At 38.0% G+C, this 20,083-nt stretch overlaps 2 protein-coding genes across 6 annotated transcripts in view; one reads left to right on the top strand and one right to left on the bottom strand.

Moving 5' to 3' along the window:
• The first annotated feature begins 837 nt into the window (after positions 1-837).
• EFCAB10 (EF-hand calcium binding domain 10) lies at positions 838-19,989 on the top strand. 3 transcript variants are annotated; one of them, XM_028165246.2, is made up of 5 exons: positions 847-997; positions 15,560-15,724; positions 15,833-15,920; positions 18,297-18,340; positions 19,849-19,989. In XM_028165246.2, the coding sequence occupies exons 1-4, from the start codon at positions 889-891 to the stop codon at positions 18,331-18,333; spliced, it is 399 nt and encodes a 132-aa protein (XP_028021047.2). In that variant the 5' UTR covers positions 847-888; the 3' UTR covers positions 18,334-18,340; positions 19,849-19,989. The 3 variants fall into 3 exon arrangements, with proteins under 3 accessions (XP_028021049.2, XP_028021047.2, XP_028021048.2); XM_028165247.2 differs by lacking the exon at positions 19,849-19,989 and adding an exon at positions 19,680-19,845; XM_028165248.2 differs by lacking the exon at positions 15,560-15,724 and having other exon boundaries at positions 838-997.
• The window catches only part of RINT1 (RAD50 interactor 1), a 28,306-nt gene continuing 25,226 nt past the window's right edge, over positions 17,004-20,083 (bottom strand). For 2 of the 3 annotated variants that reach the window (XM_007177300.3, XM_057550231.1), the window contains 3 exons: positions 19,839-20,019; positions 19,647-19,765; positions 18,481-18,696 (listed from right to left, as the gene is read on the bottom strand). In XM_007177300.3, the coding sequence (XP_007177362.2) occupies positions 18,504-18,696; positions 19,647-19,765; positions 19,839-20,019 (493 nt within the window). In that variant the 3' untranslated portion in view covers positions 18,481-18,503. Of the gene's footprint in view, positions 18,341-18,480; positions 18,697-19,646; positions 19,766-19,838; positions 20,020-20,083 lie in introns of those variants that run through there. The other variant, XM_057550232.1, reaches the window with a different exon arrangement.

Below are 20,083 nucleotides of genomic sequence, written 5' to 3'. Positions count from 1 at the left end.
ATCCTTGCCAGCAGTTTAATTTGTTCAACTTCCTAATTTTTACCAGTCTGGTAGATGTAAAATGGCATTTTCTTGTAGTTTTGTTTACAGGATTGCCGGAGAGACTGAGAATATTTTCATATGTGTATTGGCCATTTGTCTTTCCTCTTCTTGAAGTGGCTGTTCTGGGATAACTCTCTGGTGGGGAGTAAGGGCACAGACCTCAGAGCCTGGCCCTCAAGGACAGAAGTCCCAGCCTAGAGTTTAGTTTCTCAGGTACTTCGATGGCTGAGTAGAGGCCCTCCTGGCCACCTGCGTCCCACCTTATTCGGTGGCTCTCCCTCAAAACTACTGTCAGGTGGTCTTTGACTCATTAAGACCAGCTCCACACGGTCTAGTTAAGCAGCAAACACATGTAGGAGCTCAGGATCCACGCACTTCACGACCCCACAGTCTGGTAGAGAAAACGGTCTCCCTTCCTGACCCGCCGCCAGCGCCGTGCTGCAGGCTGCTCACACCAAAAATGCTGCTTAGGACTCTCCACTGGACACCCCCGTTTTTACACAAGTTCCTTCTGTTATTAGTCTATCCTCATGTGTTACTACCACATGAGACCTTGGGTCGACAAGTACTGAGCTAGGTGCTAGAGACAGAAACAGGAAAAGACCATCAGGCCCAGCAGCGGACGGGGCCCTCTGCCCGCAAGGGGCTCTGCACGGGTTTCCCTCCTGCCTCCGCGTAGGCCCCACCCCACACCTCCCAGACTGCCTCCTTCGCGATGAGGTGCAGGATTTGGTGCCCAGGTCTCAGCCTGTGGGGCGCGCATCACGTAACCGCGTCGGGCGGAAGGGGCGGAGCCGAACGGCCGTGACGCTACCTGGTTGCCCAGCAACGTCCCAATTTGGAGCGATGGAGGCCAACAGCAGCAGGGAGCTCGAAGCCAGGAATTATTTGGAAAAACATCGGATTATGGAGTTGCTGACCTATCTCGCCAGCGCCCTCCTCTTTTTCCGGCCGGGTAAGTGTCTTGCCTACCACTCGGCTTTCTGTCCCACACCGAGCGGTCCCCAGAAATTCCCGGTGTAGCCATCCCCCCAGCCGCGTCCCGGGGGGCCAGTTTCCTTCCCGGCTACCACTCCACGCCCCTCCGCATACACTCTCCTGCCTCTTGACTACTCGAGCCTTTCTACTGCTAGTTAACGCTGTGGCCTTCAAATTAAACAAGACTTATTGAACGGCCTCTTTGTGCCTGCCACTAGCTGAGTGTGGCGGGACTCTCGCCGGTGGGAGAGAGGCTCCGGGGTCCGGTAGCCTGGTTCCTGGCTCCACCCCTTACTACTTTGTGATAGTGGGCAAGAGCCTGAACTTCGGTCTCCTCTTCTGGAAAATGGGGATTATAATAATACCGATCTCATGGCAACGTGGGGAAGATTAAATAAATAATGTATAAATCATCCTTATGCCTGGTAAGCCACAGATGTTTCCAGTGTTATCCCTGCCCTCAAAGAGTTTGTAAGCTGGTAAAAACAACTGATAGGGTAAAAGGAAGGATATTCTTGAGGAGATAGATTTTCCTGACATGTTTTCTATGTCTGATCCCCTTACAAAGTTTGGATCATTTCATAATTTTTGTGCGGTCAGTAAATTTAAAAGTTATGTTAAGGTGAAAGTGACTCGATGTGCTTCTCCCCAGGGCGCAGAATTGTAATTTACTAGTCTCATATGGAGTGTCCAAAATGCCCAAATTGTCCATTTGCCTCTGGGTAAGGAAATATAAAAACCAAATATTCCAATTTTGCCAAAAGCCACCCAACTAATATGATCCTGTATAAGGCGATCAAGTTCTCTCTAGTTGTTTTAAAATGATAAACCAGCAAAAAACTCTGCAACAATTAAAAATAAATAGAAAATCAAAAAAAACAAAGTACAAAGGAAGGCACTTTTTTAATGCACTGGGAAAAAGTTGCTATCAAACTAATTTTTAAAAACCTACTTTTTGAAAAAGTGACTAATTACCATCTCTTGCTGGTCTCTGGTACTGTGGTGGTGAAAATAGTCTTTTGCTGTTAGATGCAGACATATATATATGTGTGTGTGTGTCAAAACTTCAGAAATAGCAGAAGTAAAACCAATGAATCACCAAAGTAGTAATCAGTAAAGTTTATTGTGCACACACCAAAAAGATAGTTTGAAAACCAGGAGCACTCAAACCAAAACAAGAAATGAGGCTCAGGTGTATATTGTTATAAAGCAGCTTATATGGTGAGAAGATAGTGACTGTTTATTCTTCCCAGTAATTGGTTATAATATTATCATCTTCTTAAATGATAGGGAATTGGTTACTTCGTATCAACCTTGGGAAACAGTTTAAATTTTGCTTATTTACAGAGGCAGAAGCAAGAAATGACCCAGGTCAAGTTAGTCTTGTAAAATAAGCTAAATTAAGCTTTGCTTGTGTAACTTAACTGCTTTTGTCTGCCCAGGGAATTTTTCAAGGCTGGTTTCCATTTGGTCTTGATTTTAACAATCCCCCCTCCCCCCCTCCTGCTTTTGGTCATTCTCTCCGTGGGCGGAGAGTATGAGCAACCAGTATAGCATTTTTCCCGGTTACCACTGTTGATGTAGTCAGGCCGAAGAATCGCATATACACTGTTTGCATTAGTTGAGTCCTTAGGCAGGAGAGCCGTGTGGTCACTATCTTAATTCTTTATATGGTTATTGTTGATTTCGTCCAGTTGTGTGATCCTGATGGATGCCATTTGGCATGCGAGTGGCTGGAGACAGGCATTTAAAACCCTGGAGAGTATACAACACACTAGAAAGGTTAATATGATAACTATAAGGAAAATAATAACCAAGGATTGAAAAATTGTCCAGAGCAGAGATCCCCAGGACCCAAGATTTAACCAGTTAAATAACTCAAATGGGTTATAACCAGAAGTTTTTAAGTTTTACCTTTCTAAGTCAACCGACAATTTTTTTTGGATGAATGTGCCATTAGGTTTCAGTTTTTAAAGGTTATTTACATAGGCACAACCTGGTGTGTTAGCAATCAGGTATCCTCATGATTCCTCAAGACAGAATGAAGGGAGGATGTTGTATTTTAGGAGACCGTGCTGCAGGTGAGCTTCCACCTAGATGAGGTGTCCGTGTGCTGTGAGCAATCAGGTAATTTCATAAGAGGCATTTCTAGGGAAACAAAAGAAAAACAAAGGCTAATAGTCTGAGCAAATTATAAATTCAGTTTCTGAGTTTGGAGAGCAGCCATTTGAGAAAATTTGTAGATTTGAGTTTGAAGCATCTCCAGATGGTGGAATGAGGATGGCAGTTACAGTCTAATGGATTTTCCTGGCTTGCAGTTTCAGTGTGTCTGGCGAGCTTCTGAGTGGCCATGTAAAAACAAGCATGCAGATTGCCCACTCATGAGCTGTTGTGATTTCTCTGAGGTTTATGTGAGGTTGTCCAGCTTTAACTTGTATGGCTTTGGGAAAAGGGCAGTTGAGTTTCATAGTAATTTGGAGTCAAAAGAGTGGGAGAAAATTGGAAATATTAGTTTGGAGAATTCTGGTCCAATATTGGAAGAAACTAGAAGAATTCAGGATCCAGTCCAGTGTACAGGTAGAAAACAAAACCTCAAAGAGGGTTAACAGTACTAAAATCTGGTATCTACAAAGGTGTATTACTAAAACATAATTTTTCTTTCTATAATCATCCCAACTGTTATAAAGGATAATCAGTAAGAGAAATTTGTTTGCAAATTAAGTCTAGTTTCAATAAACTTGATCTGATTATTTGCATAAGTGCATTAAGAACAGTGATTGTATCGACTCTTTTTTTTTTTTTTTCTATTTCGATTGCTTGAACCACACATTTTTATTTCAGATTGAACCAGGAAATACATGAGTTTAGTTTTTTTTTTTAATTTTTGAATTTTATTTTTTTATACAGCAAGTTCTTATTAGTCATCAATTTTATACACATCAGTGTACACATATCAATCCCAATCGCCCAATTCATCCCAACACCACACCCACCCACCGCTGCTTTCCCCCATTGGTGTCCATATGTTTGTTCTCTACATCTGTGTCTCAATTTCTGCCCTGCAAACCAGTTCATCTGTACCATTTTCCTAGGTTCCACATATATGCGTTAATATACGATATTTGTTTTTCTCTTTCTGACTTACTTCACTCTGTATGACAGTCTCTAGATCCATCCACGTCTCAACAAATGACCCAATTTTGTTCCTTTTTATGGCTGAGTAATATTCCATTGTATATATGTACCACATCTTTATCCATTCATCTGTCAATGGGCATTTAGGTTGCTTCCATGACCTGGCTATTGTAAATAGTGCTGCAATGAACATTGGGGTGCATGTGTCTTTTTGAATTATGGTTTTCTCTGGGTATATGCCCATTAGTGGGATTGCTGGGTCATATGATAATTCTATTTTTATTTTTTTAAGGAACCTCCATACTGTTCTCCATAGTGGCTGTATCAATTTATATACCCACCACAGTGCAAGAGGGTTCCCTTTTCTCCACACCCTCTCCAGCATTTGTTGTTTGTAGATTTTCTGATGATGTCCATTTTAATTGGTGTGAGGTGATATCTCCTTGTAGTTTTTATTTATTTATTTATTTTATTTATTTATGGCTGTGTTGGGTCTTCGTTTCTGTGCGAGGGCTTTCTCTAGTTGTGGCAAGCGGGGGCCACTCTTCATCGTGGTGCGCGGGCCTCTCACTATCGTGGCCTCTCTTGTTGCGGAGCACAGGTTCCAGACGCGCAAGCTCAGTAATTGTGGCTCACGGGCCCAGCTGCTCCATGGCATGTGGGATCTTCCCAGACCAGGGCTCGAACCCGTGTCCCCTGCATTGGCAGGCAGATTCTCAACCACTGCGCCACCAGGGAAGACCCTCCTTGTAGTTTTGATTTACATTTCTCTAATAATTAGTGATGTTGAGCAGCTTTTCATGTGCTTCTTGGCCATTTGTATATCTTCTTTGGAGAAATGTCTATTTAGGTCTTATGCCCATTTTTGGATTGGGTTGTTTGTTTTTTTAATATTGAGCTGCATGAGCTGTTTATATATTTTGGAGATTAATCCTTTGTCCATTGATTCGTTTGCAAATATTTTCTCCCATTCTGAGGGTTGTCTTTTTGTCTTATTTACGGTTTCCTTTGCTGTGTAAAAGCTTTGACGTTTCATTAGGTCCCATTTGTTTATTTTTGTTTTTATTTCCATTATGCTAGGAGGTGGATCAAAAAAGATTTTGCTGTGATTTATGTCAAAGAGTGTTCTTCCTATGTTTTCCTCTAAGAGTTTTATAGTGTCTGGTCTTACATTTAGGTCTCTAATCCATTTTGAGTTTATTTTTGTGTATGGTGCTAGGGAGTGTTCTAATTTCATTCCTTTACATGTAGCTGTCCACTTTTCCCAGCACCACTTATTGAAGAGACTGTCTTTTCTCCATTGCATATCCTTGCCTCCTTTGTCATAGGTTAGTTGACCATAGGTGCGTGGGTTTATCTCTGGGCTTTCTATCTTGTTCCACTGATCTATGTTTCTATTTTTGTGCCAGTACCATATTGTCTTGATTACTGTAGCTTTGTAGTATAGTCTGAAGTTAGGGAGTCTGATTCCTCCAGCTCCGTTTTTTTCCCTCAAGACTGCTTTGGCTATTCGGGGTCTTTTGTGTCTCCATACAGATTTTAAGATTTTTTGCTCTAGTTCTGTAAAAAAAATACCATTGGTAATTTGATAGGGATTGCATTGAATCTGTAGATTGCTTTGGGTAGTATAGTCATTTTCACAATATTGATTCTTCCAATCCAAGAACATAGTATATCTCTCCATCTGTTGGTATCATCTTTAATTTCTTTCATCAGTGTCTTGTAGTTTTCTGCATACAGGTCTTTTGTCTCCCTAGGTAGGTTTATTCCTAGGTATTTTATTCTTTTTGTTGCAATGGTAAATGGGAGTGTTTCCTTAATTTCTCTTTCAGATTTTTCATCATTAGTGTATAGGAATGCAAGAGAATTCTGTGCATTAATTTTGTATCCTGCAACTTTACCATATTCATTGATTAGCTCTAGTAGTTTCCTGGTGGCATCTTTAGGATTCTCTATGTATAGTATCATGTCCTCTGCAAACAGTGACAGTTTTAATTCTTCTTTTCCAATTTGTATTCCTTTTATTTCTTTTCCTTCTCTGAGTGCCGTGGCTAGGACTTCCAAAACTATGTTGCATAATAGTGGTGAGAGTGGACATTCTTGTCTTGTTCCTGATCTTAGAGGAAATGGTTTCAGTTTTTCACCATTGAGAATGATGTTTACTGTGGGTTTGTCATATATGGCCTTTATTATATTGAGGTAGTTTCCCTCTATGCCCACTTTCTGGAGAGCTTTTATCATAAATGGGTGTTGAATTTTGTCAAAAGCTTTTTCTGCATCTATTGAGATGATCATATGGTTTTTATTCTTCAGTTTGTTAATATGGTGTATCACATGGATTGATTTGCGTATATTGAAGAATCCTTGCATCCCTGGGATAAATCCCACTTGACCATGGTGTATGATCTTTTTAATGTGTTGTTGGATTCTGTTTGCTAGTATTTTGTTGAGGATTTTTGCATCTATATTCATCAGTGATATTGGTCTGTAATTTTCTTTTTTTGTAGTATCTTTGTCTGGTTTTGGTATCAGGGTGATGATGGCCTCATAGAATGAGTTTGGGAGTGTTCCTTCCTCCGCAGTTTTTTTTTTTTTTTTTTTTAATGAGCTTTCACTTTATTTATTTTTTTTTTAATTTTTATTTATTTATTTATTTATTTATTTATTTATGGCTGTGTTGGGTCTTCGTTTCTGTGCGAGGGCTTTCTTCAGTTGCGGTGAGCGGGGGCCACTCTTCATCGCGGTGCGCGGGCCTCTCACTGTCGCGGCCTCTCCTGTTGCGGAGCACAGGCTCCAGACGCGCAGGCTCAGTAGCTGTGGCTCACGGGCTTAGTTGCTCCGCGGCATGTGGGATCTTCCCAGACCAGGGCTCGAACCCGCGTCCCCTGCATTGGCAGGCAGATTCTCAACCACTGCGCCACCAGGGAAGCCCCCCTCCGCAGTTTTTTGGAAGAGTTTGAGAAGGATGGGTGTTAGCTCTTCTCTAAATGTTTGATAGAATTCACCTGTGAAGCCATCTGGTCCTGGACTTTTGTTTGTTGGAAGATTTTTAATCACAGTTTCAATTTCATTACTTGTGATTGGTCTGTTCATATTTTCTATTTCTTCCTGGTTCAGTCTTGGAAGGTTATACCATTCTAAGAATTTGTCCATTTCTTCCAGGTTGTCCATTTTATTGGCATCAAGTTGCTTGTAGTAGCCTCTTAGGATGCTTTGTATCTCTGTGGTGTCTGTTGTAACTTCTCCTTTTTCATTTCTGATTTTATTGATTTGAGTCCTCTCCCTCTTTTTCTTGATGAGTCTGGCTAATGGCTTATCAATTTTGTTTATCTTCTCAAAGAACCAGCTTTTAGTTTTATTGATCTTTGCTATTGTTTTCTTTGTTTCTATTTCATTTATTTCCGCTCTGATCTTTATGATTTCTTTCCTTCTGCTAACTTTGGGTTTTGTTTGTTCTTCTTTCTCTAGTTCCTTTAGGTGTAAGGTTAGATTGTTTATTTGAGATTTTTCTTGTTTCTTGAGGTAGGCTTGTATAGCTATAAACTTCCCTCTTAGAACTGCTTTTGCTGCAACCCATAGGTTTTGGATTGTCGTGTTTTCATTGTCATTTGTCTCTAGGTATTTTTTGATTTCCTCTTTGATTTCTTCAGTGGTCTCTTGGTTATTTAGTAACGTATTCTTTAGCCTCCATGTGTTTGTGTTTTTTACATTATTTTCCCTGTAATTCATTTCTAATCTCATAGCGTTGTGGTCAGAAAAGATGCTTGATATGATTTCAGTTTTCTTAAATTTACTGAGGCTTGATTTGTGACTCAAGATGTGATCTATCCTGGAGAATGTTTCATGCACCCTTGAGAAGAAAGTGTAATCTGCTGTTTTTGGATGGAATGTCCTATAAATATCAATTAAATCTATCTGGTCTGTTGTGTCATTTAAAGCTTGTGTTTCCATATTTATTTTCACTTTGGATTATCTGTCCATTGGTGTAAGTGAGGTGTTAAAGTCCCCCACTATTATTGTGTTACTGTCTATTTCCTCTTTTAGAGCTGTTAGCAGTTGCCTTATGTATTGAGGTGCTTCTATGTTGGGTGCATATATATTTATAATTGTTATCTCTTCTTCTTGGACTGATCCCTTGATTATTATGTAGTGTCCTTCCTTGTCTCTTGTAACATTCTTTATTTTAAAGCCTATTTTATCTGATATGAGTATTGCTACTCCAGCTTTCTTTTGATTTCCATTTGTATGGAATATCTTTTTCCATCCCCTCACTTTCAGTCTGTATGTGTCCCTAGGTCTGAAGTGGGTCTCTTGTAGACAGCATATAGATGGGTCTTGTTTTTGTATCCATTCAGCCAGCCTGTGTCTTTTGGTTGGAGCATTTAATCCATTCACGTTTAAGGTAATTATCGATATGTATGTTCCTATTATCATTTCCTTAATTGTTTTGGGTTTGTTTTTGTAGGTCCTTTTCTTGTCTTGTGCTTCCCACTTAGAGAAGTTCCTTTAGCATTTGTTGTAGAGCTGGTTTGGTGGTGCTGAATTCTCTTAGCTTTTGCTTGTCTGGAAAGCTTTTGACTTCTCCATCGAATCTGAATGAGATCCTTGCTGGGTAGAGTAATCTTGGTTGTAGGTTCTTCCCTTTCATCACTTTAAGTATGTCATGCCACTCCCTTCTGGCTTGTAGAGTTTCTGCTGAGAAATCAGCTGTTAACCTTATGGGAGTTCCCTTGTATGTTATTTGTCGTTTTTCCCTTGCTGCTTTCAATAATTTTTCTTTGTCTTTACTTTTTGCCAATTTGGTTACCATGTGTCTCGGCATGTCTCTCCTTAGGTTTATCCTTTATGGAATTCTCTGCGCTTCCTGAACTTGGGTGGCTATTTCCTTTCCCATGTAAGGGAAGTTTTCGACTATAATCTCGTCAAATAGTTTCTCGGGTCCTTTCTCTCTCTCTTCTCCTTCTGGGACCCCTATAATGTGAATGTTGTTGCGTTTAATGTTGTCCTAGAGGTCTCTTAGGCTGTCTTCATTTCTTTTCATTCTTTTTTCTTTATTCTGTTCCACAGCAGTGAATTCCACCACTCTGTCTTCCAGGTCACTTATCCGTTCTTCTGCCTCAGTTATTCTGCTATTGAGTGCTTCTAGTGTAGTTTTCATTTCAGTTATTGTATTGTTCATCCCTGTTTGTTCTTTAATTCTTCTAGATCTTTGTTGAACATTTCTTGCATCTTCTCGATCTTTGCCTCCATTGTTTTTCTGAGGTCCTGGATCATCTTCACTAGCATTTTTCTGAATTCTTTTTCTGGAAGGTTGTCTATCTCCACTTCATTTAGTTGTTTTTCTGGGGTTTTATCTTGTTCCTTCATCTGGTACATAGCCCTCTGCCTTTTCATCTTGTCTATCTTTCTGTGAATGTGGTTTTTGTTCCACAGGCTGCAGGATTGTCGTTCTTCTTACTTCTGCTGTCTGCCCTCTGGTAGATGAGGTTATCTAAGAGGCTTGTATGGACTCTTTTAAATCTGCTTTGCTGGAACTTTTCATAAGGAATCTCAGTTTAGACCTTTAAAGTCTCTTTAGGCTAAGAAGCCAAGCCAAGGACTTGTCCATTGTTTCCATTGTGCAAATATATATATTGTCATGAAAAATAAGAATATTTAGTAAGAGTTTCAAAATTCTAGAGGAATCAGGTAGGGAGAAAAAGATAAATGTTTCAACCTTTGTTTCAAATATATACTTCACCAAATTGCAATAAGTTATAGATAGCTTAAAAGAGAGGAGAAAAGAGGCCTCTTTAAATTTGGAAAACAAAACATTAAAGAACCAGCAATATTTTAAATTAAATCATAAAAATTAAAGTCATCATCGGTTCATTCAGTCTTACATAATTAATTCTTATTTTGCTTGATCTTGGTAGGCAGCTTTATGAATCAGTTTTTTACTAGAGTTCTAGAAATTCTTACCCAGTTCAATAATATGATCTTATAATTATCAGAAACCTTTACTTTTCAGAGTCTTTTCCATGAATCTTCTTGAAGATGAAGCACTTTTTAGGCACATTTTTGCAAAAGCATCACAGTAAAACAATAACTGTCTGTGAGTGGCAAAAGAGTTAAAAATAGTTATGGTTAAAGATCTGGTAAGTGTTCACATATACACACCAAAAATGATGCAGCTGACAAGGAAATTTGGTTACTTTTATGATATATAATGTTTTAAAATAATAGCTGGAATTATGACTGATAACATTATGCCAGGATATAGATTTTTAAGAATTTCATATAATTTCTGAATTAATTATTTTAATGATATATATCCCTTATAAATATGACCTAAGAAGGTTAAATATTGCTTTTTATTTGACGATGTTTCCCATGCAGTCTCATATATCAAATAAGCCTAAGTAAAGTAACATTTCTCTTTTAGCTTCATTCAGAATTTGATTTGGGAAGTTTGTTTAAAATGTCAAAACATTTAAAATATGTGATCAAACAGAATCACAGGTCACTGTGAAACAATACTTAGTTATCCATTCAGCCAAAGTGACAAAAGATTTCAAAGGCAAATACAGAAAGTTATATAGTTGTAAAAAACCAAACAAAAATTAGCTCTTTTAATTCAATAAGAGTCAGGTTTTTTTTTCCTACATAGTCAAAGACTTGATAATGACGTGAAGCACAGTAAATTATTTTCATAAGACATACATCTTTTATTTATTTTTGGCTGCATTGGGTCTTCGTTGCTGTGTACAGGCTTCCTCTAGTTGCGGCGAGCGGGGGCTACTCTTCATTGTGGTGCGTGGGCTTCTCATTGCAGTGGCTTCTCTTGTTGCCGAGCACAGGCTCTAGGCCTGCGGGCTTCAGTAGTTGTGGCACACGGGCTCAGTAGTTGTGGCTTACGGGCTGTAGGGCACAGGCTCAGTAGCTGTGGCGCATGGGCTTAGTTGCTACGCGGCACGTGGGATCTTCCCAGACCAGGGCTCGAACCCATGTCCCCTGCATTGGCAGGTGGATCCTTAACAACTGTGCCACCAGGAAAGCCCGAGACGTACATTTTTGTTTCCTAGGCAGATTACATTAAAGGTAAAGAAAAACCTTTGTTCACCATTTCTTTTTTTTAAGGATTTTATTTATTCTTTATTGATTTATTTTTGGCTGCGACGGGTCTTAGTTGTGGCACGCGGGATCTTCATTGTGGTGCGTCAGCTTCTCTCTAGTTGTGGTGTGTGGGTTTTCTCTCTCTAGTTGTGGCCCGCAGGCTCCAGAGCCTGTGAAATTGTGAAATTGTGAAGAAGGAAAAGAAATTCATTTGAGTTTTGCTGATGTGATTCAGACTGCAAAGGTTATAGCCACAGTGCATAAGTGCTGAGTTAAGATGGAAAAGGCATTAAATTTGTACAGTAAGGTATTTTGAGAGAGACCACATTCAGATAATACTTTTATTATGGTAGATCATTATTATTGATTTTATTATTAGTTGTTAATTTCTTACTATGCCTAATTTATAAATTAAACTTTATCATGTGGTTTCAGACATTACAGAGGGTCTTGGAATGTATTCTCCATGGATAAGGGGGAACTACCGTTTATCCATTTCTTTTTTTTTTTTTTAAGTAGCTTTTCTTTTATTTATTTACTTATTTCTTAAAGGGTTTTTTTTTTGTTTTTGGCTGTGTTGGGTCTTCGTTGCTGCATGCAGGCTTTCTCTAGTTGTGGCGAGCAGGGGCTACTGTTGGTTGCGGTGCACAGGCTTCTCATTGCGGTGGCTTCTCTTGTTGCAGAGCACAGGCTGTAGGCACGCGGGCTTCAGTAGCTGTGGCACGTGGGCTTAGTAGTTGTGGCTCACGGGCTCTAGAGCGCAGGCTCAGTAGTTGTGGCTCACGGGCTTAGTTGCTCCATGGCATGTGGGATCTTCCTGGACCAGGGCTCGAACCCATGTCCCCTGCATTGGCAGGCGGATTCTTAACCACTGTGCCACCAGAGAAGTCCCTGTATATCCATTGCTTAATATGTTGCATATTACTCACTATTGTATGATTGATGCTCAGGAAGAAACACTATCTTTATCTTGGGTCTTTGCAAAGCTCCTGGCATTATGATATGTATCTCAGTTTGAAAACCTTGGAATTGTAAGGGAGTTATGGAAAATAAGATTCACAGCATGGTTGGGCTATTACTGTTGTGAGAACACGTCCACAGTCCCACATCCTTGATCCCTAAATTCTCGAAGCTCTGAAACCCAACAGATTTTCATAACTCATTTAACAGCCGAATTTGACATAATCTGAAGTCATTTGGTAGGAAAATCTGGCCTTTTCTAGGGTATATTGGGAAATATAGCCCCTGGCTGGGCAGCCCTTCCCAGTGGCAATTCTATGCTGTGGAAGGAGGGAGTATATATTTTTAGGGGATGACTTTAAAGAAATCAGAAGTTTTTTTAAGGAGGCAGTTGTAGTCACCCAGGTGAGAACTACTGCTGTGGCAGTGGTGGGGATCAGATGACTTTGAGAGCTACTGAGGAGAAAGACTCCGGAGAGACTGTCATGACTGACTAGGTTTGGGTGTCGCAGGTGCTTCCCTTGTTTGAGTTAGCTGAATGTGGTAGAATCTGGGAGCTGTGGAAGCACACTCACTGGGTTCATACTGGCTGTGTGGCCTTGAGCAAGTGACTGTTGTGAGGAGAAAATCATGTAAGCCAAGGAAACTGTTTATCATAGTACCAGGCACATAGTAAGGGCTCAGTAAATACTAGCTATTAGTATTACAACTTTGAACTTGAAGTTTGTCTCCCTTGAAGAACTGATGGTCATTATCAGCTGACATTTATGTAACTTAAGTGGTTAGTGCCATTTGGCTCTTCCCTTCATGTTTTAAAAAATTTATATCTTTATTATATATACTTACGTTGTAAGCATTTTCAAAACATTTTTAGAAGCAGGTGGAGTATAAATTATAGATTCCAAATATAGACATTACGGCACCTCATGTAGTCTGAAGGATATACAGCAACAAATCTTCATCAAAGTAACATACCAAGTTCCATTAGCATTATTTACATATTCTAGCCTTAAAAAGAAATGTAGTGAGTTGAAATCAAACTTGGACGTTTTTCTCCTTCTAATTTTGTTATACAGTTCAGAAAGAAATGACAGAAGACTACATACATGATGTGATTGCCTTAGTAACCTATTTGCTGCTATAACGTATTAAAAGTTGCACAAAAAGGCACTATATTAGATTAAAAGTCTGCCTACTTCTAGTTTCAACACATAAATTCCAAGGAGTGAAATACACGGAGGAGAAACCTATATGATTAAGAGAGACTTAAAAATATAACCTATCACAATGTGTGGACTCTGTTTGATTACTGATTTTTAAAGAGTGTTTACAATTATGACATTTGTGAGACAACTGGAAATTTGAAAAATGCCTGGCTATTTGAGAATATTAAGAATTTTGTTAGATGTGTAAATTGTATCACGATAACAGTATTGTGGTAACATGAAAAAGAAAAAGGAGTCCCCTCTTCAACAAATGGTGTTGGGAAGACTGAATAACCACATGCAGAAAAAGAAAACTGGACCCCTGTCTAACACCATTCACAAAAATTAACTCGAAATGGATTAAAGACTTAAACATAAGACCTGATACTGTGAAATTCCTAGAAGAAAACACAGGGAAGAAGCTCCTTGACATTGGTCTTGTCAATGATTTTTGGATATGACCCCAAAAGCACAAACAACAAAAGCAAATATCAACAAGTAAGACTAAATTAAACTTAAAAACTTCTGCACAGCAAAAGAAACAATCAACAAAATGAAAAGGCAGTCTATGGAATGGGAAAGAAATATTTGCAAATCATATATATGATAAGGGGCTAATATCCAAAATAAATGAAGAACCCATATAACTCAATGACAAAAAAACAATTTGATTAAAAATGGGCAGAGGAACTAAATAGGTATTTTTCCTAAGAAGACATCCAAATGGCAACAGGTACATGAAAAGATGCTCTATATCACAAATCATCAGGGGAATGCAAATTAAAACCACAATGAGATATCAAGTTACACCTGTTAGAACAGCTGTCATGGGTGGACCTTGAGGACATTGTGCTAAGTGAAATAAGTCAAAGAGAGAAAGACAAATACTGTGTGATATCACTTACATGTGCAATCTAAAAAAGCCAAACTCCTAAAAACAGAGTAGGATGGTGGTTACCACAGGCTGGGGGATGCGGGATAGCAGAGATGTTGTTTAAGGGTACAAACTTGCAACTAGTAGGTAACTAAGTCCTGGAGATCTATTGCACAGCATAGTGATTACAGAGAACAATGCTGTATTGTAAACATCAAACTCGCTAAGAGACTAGATCTTAATTATTCCCGCCGCAAAAAAGCCATGATCGTTATGTGATGCGATAGAACTATTAGCTAGCACTGCAGTGGCAATCATACTGCAGTATAAAGGTACCAAACCAACATATTGCACACCTTAAACTTACACAATTTTATGTCAGTTATAGCTCAACAAAAAAGAGAAAAAGGGGTCCTTATCTTTTAGAGATGCACACTGAAACATTCAGTAATGAAATGTGATTGCTGTGATTTACTTCAGAATAATACAGGAAGAGGGGACCTAGGTGGGATCATGGTGAAATAAGACCAGCCACAAAATTGAACAGTTGAAGTTGGTGATGAATTCATTATACTTTTCTGTCTACTTTTATTATATGTATGAAATTCTCAGTGACAGAGTTTTTAAAAGACTTTTAAAATACACACACACACACACACACACACACACACGTAAATCCTAGGATTGAATACAGTGATGGAGAAGATGGAGCATTCATCATCTAAGCTATACCGTTTTTACTTCTTTTGGCTTCTTTTATTATAACTAACCTGCATTATTTCTGAAAAGTGGATTGATCTTGATGTTTCATTTTTCACATTGTTTAGATGAAAGATAGACTGTTTATCCAAAATACTGCCCTTATGTTAGGAATGAACATTTATGCTTCCTAATTGGAGGACTATATTAATCTGTTTGTTTTTTTAAATCTATTTTTTCCTTCTTTTAGCTGGCCTTTTTTCCTGCATCATGTTGTTCCATTTTGAGGGTTTTCAACTCTGTCTAGAAATTAAGAGTCACCTGAGGAGCTTTTTTGAAAAATGCACAGATCCAATCTCTGGACATTTTTATTCAGTCATCCGGAGTAGAGCACTTTTGTATATAATTATTTAATTGTTTAATGTCTTGCCTTTCCTGCAAGCAAGGCCTATATTCCCAGTGCCTAGTACAGTACTTCAAATATAGGTATTTAATAATTGTTACATGACTATTTCCATTTGTGACATACTTTAATTTCATATCAGAAAGAATTGGAACTATTCTTTTACAGAAAAACCAAGAGAGTATTTAATATCTATATTGGAACGGCTGAGAATTGCCAAAGTATCAGGCGTGGCTTTCCCTTTCTTTATGGATGACTCTAACATTGCAGCCATGTTTCAGATGCTGGACTCCTCAAATAAAGGATCCATATCATTTATACAGTATAAAGAAGGTCAGTATCTCCTACAAATTGAGGCAATAATTTGTGGTCATTCCGTAAATTTCCCTAGCTGAAACTAATTCTCACTTTGTAAATTTTCCTTTCTTCTTATTCTTATAGCCCTAAAAACCCTGGGTCTGTGCACTGCAGATGAAGTTTTAAAAGATGATGGACATGGAATAACTTGTGAAAAATTCACGCGTGAAGTGTAAGTTTATTTTTAAGTGACTAACATTTAAATAACGTGGCATGACTTTGAAGGACAATTAGTACATTTTAAAACAAAGGTTCCTACCTTCTGATAGAAACATTTCATTCCCCTGAAACTTTCAGCTGACTAGAAAGTGAGGACAGGCAGGGCTGACAGTACTCTCTAAGCCTGGGGGGAGGGGAGAGAGAGGATGCTGGGGTTAGGAGGATCCAGAGGCAGCTTCCTTCTTTTCTCAATGGGAAACCCCAGCAATTCTCAAAGAATGAGGTAGAGAAGCCCCGATCTGCTAGAAGAACTAACAGAAAAGCTTTAAGCTCAATATACTAGTTGGAAAATCTCTGTATGTAGAGTAATAAAATTTCTCTCAAAATACTTCCTAAAAATGATTTCGTAAATGTTTATCAATAGTACAGGCTGCATGCCAGCCTGACAATTTCGGATTTGAGGTATTACAGCATGAAAAGTACTTACTAAATGCTAAGTCAGAAAAAAAAAAAAAAAAAACCACCAAGGGAATAAAACTTGATAGTTCTGGAAGCCTCTAGCTAATCTAGCTCAGTTTGTTTAAGTTCTATTTAACATAATCCAAGGCCAAGGAGAAGTTAGAAGAAAAAAAGTTTAAGATTCTCATCTCATCGTTAGTTATATAAATATTCAACAAAAAATGTTTAATTACATTACCTACCCCAGAGAATGATGGTAGCACAGTGCTCTAGATTAAATGTTTCATCCACAAAGCAAAGGTTACCCACTGTCACATGGAATGGAACTAGGAAGTATTCTGAAAGGAAAGACATTTGTAGAAAATGAGAGCAATCCTATTTCAGTCACTATCTCATAATATGTTTTCTTATAGGAAATATAGTGAATTTCCAAACTAGATACAGGAACTTCAATTATAAACATACATTTTATTTATTTATTCTTTTTAACATCTTTACTGGAGTATAATTGGTTTACAATGGTGTGTTAGTTTCTGCTGTACAACAAAGTGAATCAGCTATACGTATACATATATCCCCATATCCCCTCCCTCTTGCGTCTCCCTCCCACCCTCCTTATCCCACCCCTCTAGGTGGTCACAAAGCCCCGAGCTGATCTCCCTGTGCTATGCAGCTGCTTCCCACTAGCTATCTATTTTACATTTGGTCGTGTATATATGTCCATGCCACTCTCTCACTTCGTCCCAGCTTACCCTTCTCCCTCCCCGTGTCCTCAAGTCCATTCTCTACGTCTGCGTCTTTATTCCTGTCCTGTCCCTAGGTTCTTCAGAACCTTTTTTTTTTTTTTTAGATTCCATATATGTGTGTTAGCATATGGTATTTGTTTTTCTCTTTCTGACTTACTTCACTCTGTGTGACAGACTCTAGGTCCGTCCACCTGACTACAAATAACTCAATTTTGTTTCTTTTTATGGCTGAGTAATATTCCATTGTATATATGTGCCACATCTTCTTTGTCCATTCATCTATCGATGGACACTTAGGTTGCTTCCATATCCTGGCTATTGTAAATAGAGTTGCAATGAACATTGTGGTACATGACTCTTTTTGAATTATGGTTTTCTCAGGGTATATGCCCAGTAGTGGGATTGCTGGGTCGTACGGTAGTTCTATTTTTAGTTTTTCAAGGAACCTCCATACTGTTCTCCATAGTGGCTGTATCAATTTACATTCCCACCAACAGTGCAAGAGGGTTCCCTTTTCACCACACCCTCTCCAGCATTTATTGTTTGTAGATTTTTTGATGATGGCCATTCTGACTGGTGTGAGGTGATACCTCATTGTAGTTTTGATTTGCATTTCTGTAATGATTAGTGATGTTGAGCATCCTTTCATGTGTTTGTTGGCAATCTGTATATCTTCTTTGGAGAAATGTCTGTTTAGGTCTTCTGCCCATATTTGGATTGGGTTGTTTGTTTTTTTGATATTGAGCTGCATGAGCTGCTTGTATACTTTGAAGATTAATTCTTTGTCAGTTGCTTCATTTGCAAATATTTTCTCCCATTCTGAGGGTTGTCTTTTCATCTTGTTTATGGTTTCCTTGGCTGTGCAAAATCTTTTAAGTTTCATTAGGTCCCATTTGTTTATTTTTGTTTTTATTTCCCTTTCTCTAGGAGGTGGGTCAAAAAGGATCTTGCTGTGATTTATGTCATAGAGTTAAACATACATTTTAAAGTGATTGTAAAAGTTTATTGGTTATGTTAGATTATCTACAACAGTCTCCCTGAATTGGCAAAGAAAATTAAAAGTTGATTATAATTTATTATCTGCTCTTGTATTTTATTCAATGGACATATTCATCATTTATATTTGTAAATGGAATTACTCTGAGTTTTCATGGCTTCTGAGCTTTTTGTTTTTGTTTTCTTAGGAACAAGAGGACTCAGGAAATATGGTCAACATTTTAATAACACTGTAAGTCCAAGATAATAAATGATTCTATACAGTTTTCAGTTGTTCAGTTTCATTAATTCAGAACTTCATCATATAACTTGAAATCCAACTGGCTCTGGCTTCTTATTTATTAAAATAATAAAACAAACAAAAAACAAAAAACCCCAAAAGGAAAAAAGACACTTTATTTTCCAGTGTTAGGCCAGTTTGTCCTCAAATTAAGTAGAATCTCAACATCTTGTTGAGCCAGTTTATAAATTCCGACTTCATTTAATGCCGCTGTGGCAGGAGGTTGCCCTGAAGTTGACTGCAGGATATCTCGCAGAAGTAGGGCAGAACCAGTGTTCAAATTCAAAACAATACAGGCTTCTTTTACGCTGTTTAAAAAAAAAAAAAAAGCAGGAGGTAAATGAGATCTCCATTATCTATATCATCCCATATTACCCTGTAACAATTTCATTTTGAAAAACTAAACAACTACCCTGCACTGCTAGATCATATCATTTATAGTTTATAAAAACTATTTATGGATTAGCTATTTGGCTCTTTTAACATGTTTTGACTGTATATGTGCAGAGTTTATATTTCATTAGATTACTATAAGGTAAGAGGATCATTGTTTTCAGTACGTATCCATTATTTCCCAAAATGTGATACTTGATAGTAACAGTCTATTAAATGTAGCTAAGACTTTAGGTACATTAGGATTCAGGAAAAGAGAAAATTAAGGGACGAAATAAAAGCAGAAAGGTAGAATACTAAAACAAAAAAAGCAGAAATAGATATCTTAATGAAATGAGCAAAAAAACTTACATTTTATATGTTTAAAAGGAATACTTTATAATCTCAAAAACCTAAATAATTTAAATTTTACATCAACAATTTCTAAAGAAATTGTAAGAATTCTCTTACATCCATTTATAATTATACTTAGAACCAAAATTAATATCAAATGTTTAAGAAAACAAATTTTCTTCAGGCCTGGCCTGTTATTCAGTACTAAATATATTTCAAATTTCTTCTATTTATTGAATATGGCAGAACTGCATTTGCTTTCATTTTCTATTTATTTCCCAGTAATAAGCACATAGGAGCATTACACCAAATATTAGAAAACAAAGCCCAACATATCATTTATATCCAGTTCTGGTCAAGTTTTTGGGGTCATGGATCACATCTTGTATTATTGGTACATAATGAATACTTTAATCTGTTAACTGATGCAATATATATTTAACATCACTGGAACCCTAAAGCTGTTAAAAAACGAATCAACTTCCTCTAACAATTTGATACATCAAAATTAATTGTTAAATATTGTACTTACTGTTTAAAATAATTTTCTGGCCTCTTGCAATAGTGGGAAAACAAAGGGAAAAGATTCCGAGTCATATCGAAGTGCAGCTGAGCTGCTCCTCCTTCATTGAAGTGATTGGCAAGAATAATCTGAAAAAAAGGACAATTCATATAGCAGTTACCTCTGTCATCACAGCCCAAAATACAGTCTACTCTTACTTACTTCTTGGTAGATGTATATGTCCAGCTTCTCTACAAGCATTTGCCAGAAGATTTTAAACAAGGAGAAGCACAGCTGCTGCTCCAGCTGAAGTAAACGGTCTCGTAAAGTAAGCAGCAAGGGGCAAGCCGAACTGGACAGGGACATCACTGCCTGCTCTGACTGCGATGGCAAGGACAGCCACCTGGAAAAAACAGAAACAGCACTGCCTGGAGCACATTAATTTTTATTATGAAGTTTTTCATCTC

The sequence above is a fragment of the Balaenoptera acutorostrata genome, chromosome 7 (genome assembly GCF_949987535.1).
Source record: "Balaenoptera acutorostrata chromosome 7, mBalAcu1.1, whole genome shotgun sequence".
NCBI lineage: Eukaryota > Metazoa > Chordata > Mammalia > Artiodactyla > Balaenopteridae > Balaenoptera > Balaenoptera acutorostrata.
Note: the sequence above shows the minus strand (reverse complement) of the source record. Positions and strands in the feature narration are given on the sequence as shown.

Coding starts and splice junctions, on each gene's coding strand:
- EFCAB10 (XM_028165246.2), top strand. CDS start 889: ATGGAGGCCAACAGCAGCAGGGAGCTCGAAGCCAGGAATTATTTGGAA. Junction 998..15,559: donor CCTCCTCTTTTTCCGGCCGG/GTAAGTGTCTTG, acceptor ATTCTTTTACAG/AAAAACCAAGAGAGTATTTA. Junction 15,725..15,832: donor ATTTATACAGTATAAAGAAG/GTCAGTATCTCC, acceptor TTATTCTTATAG/CCCTAAAAACCCTGGGTCTG.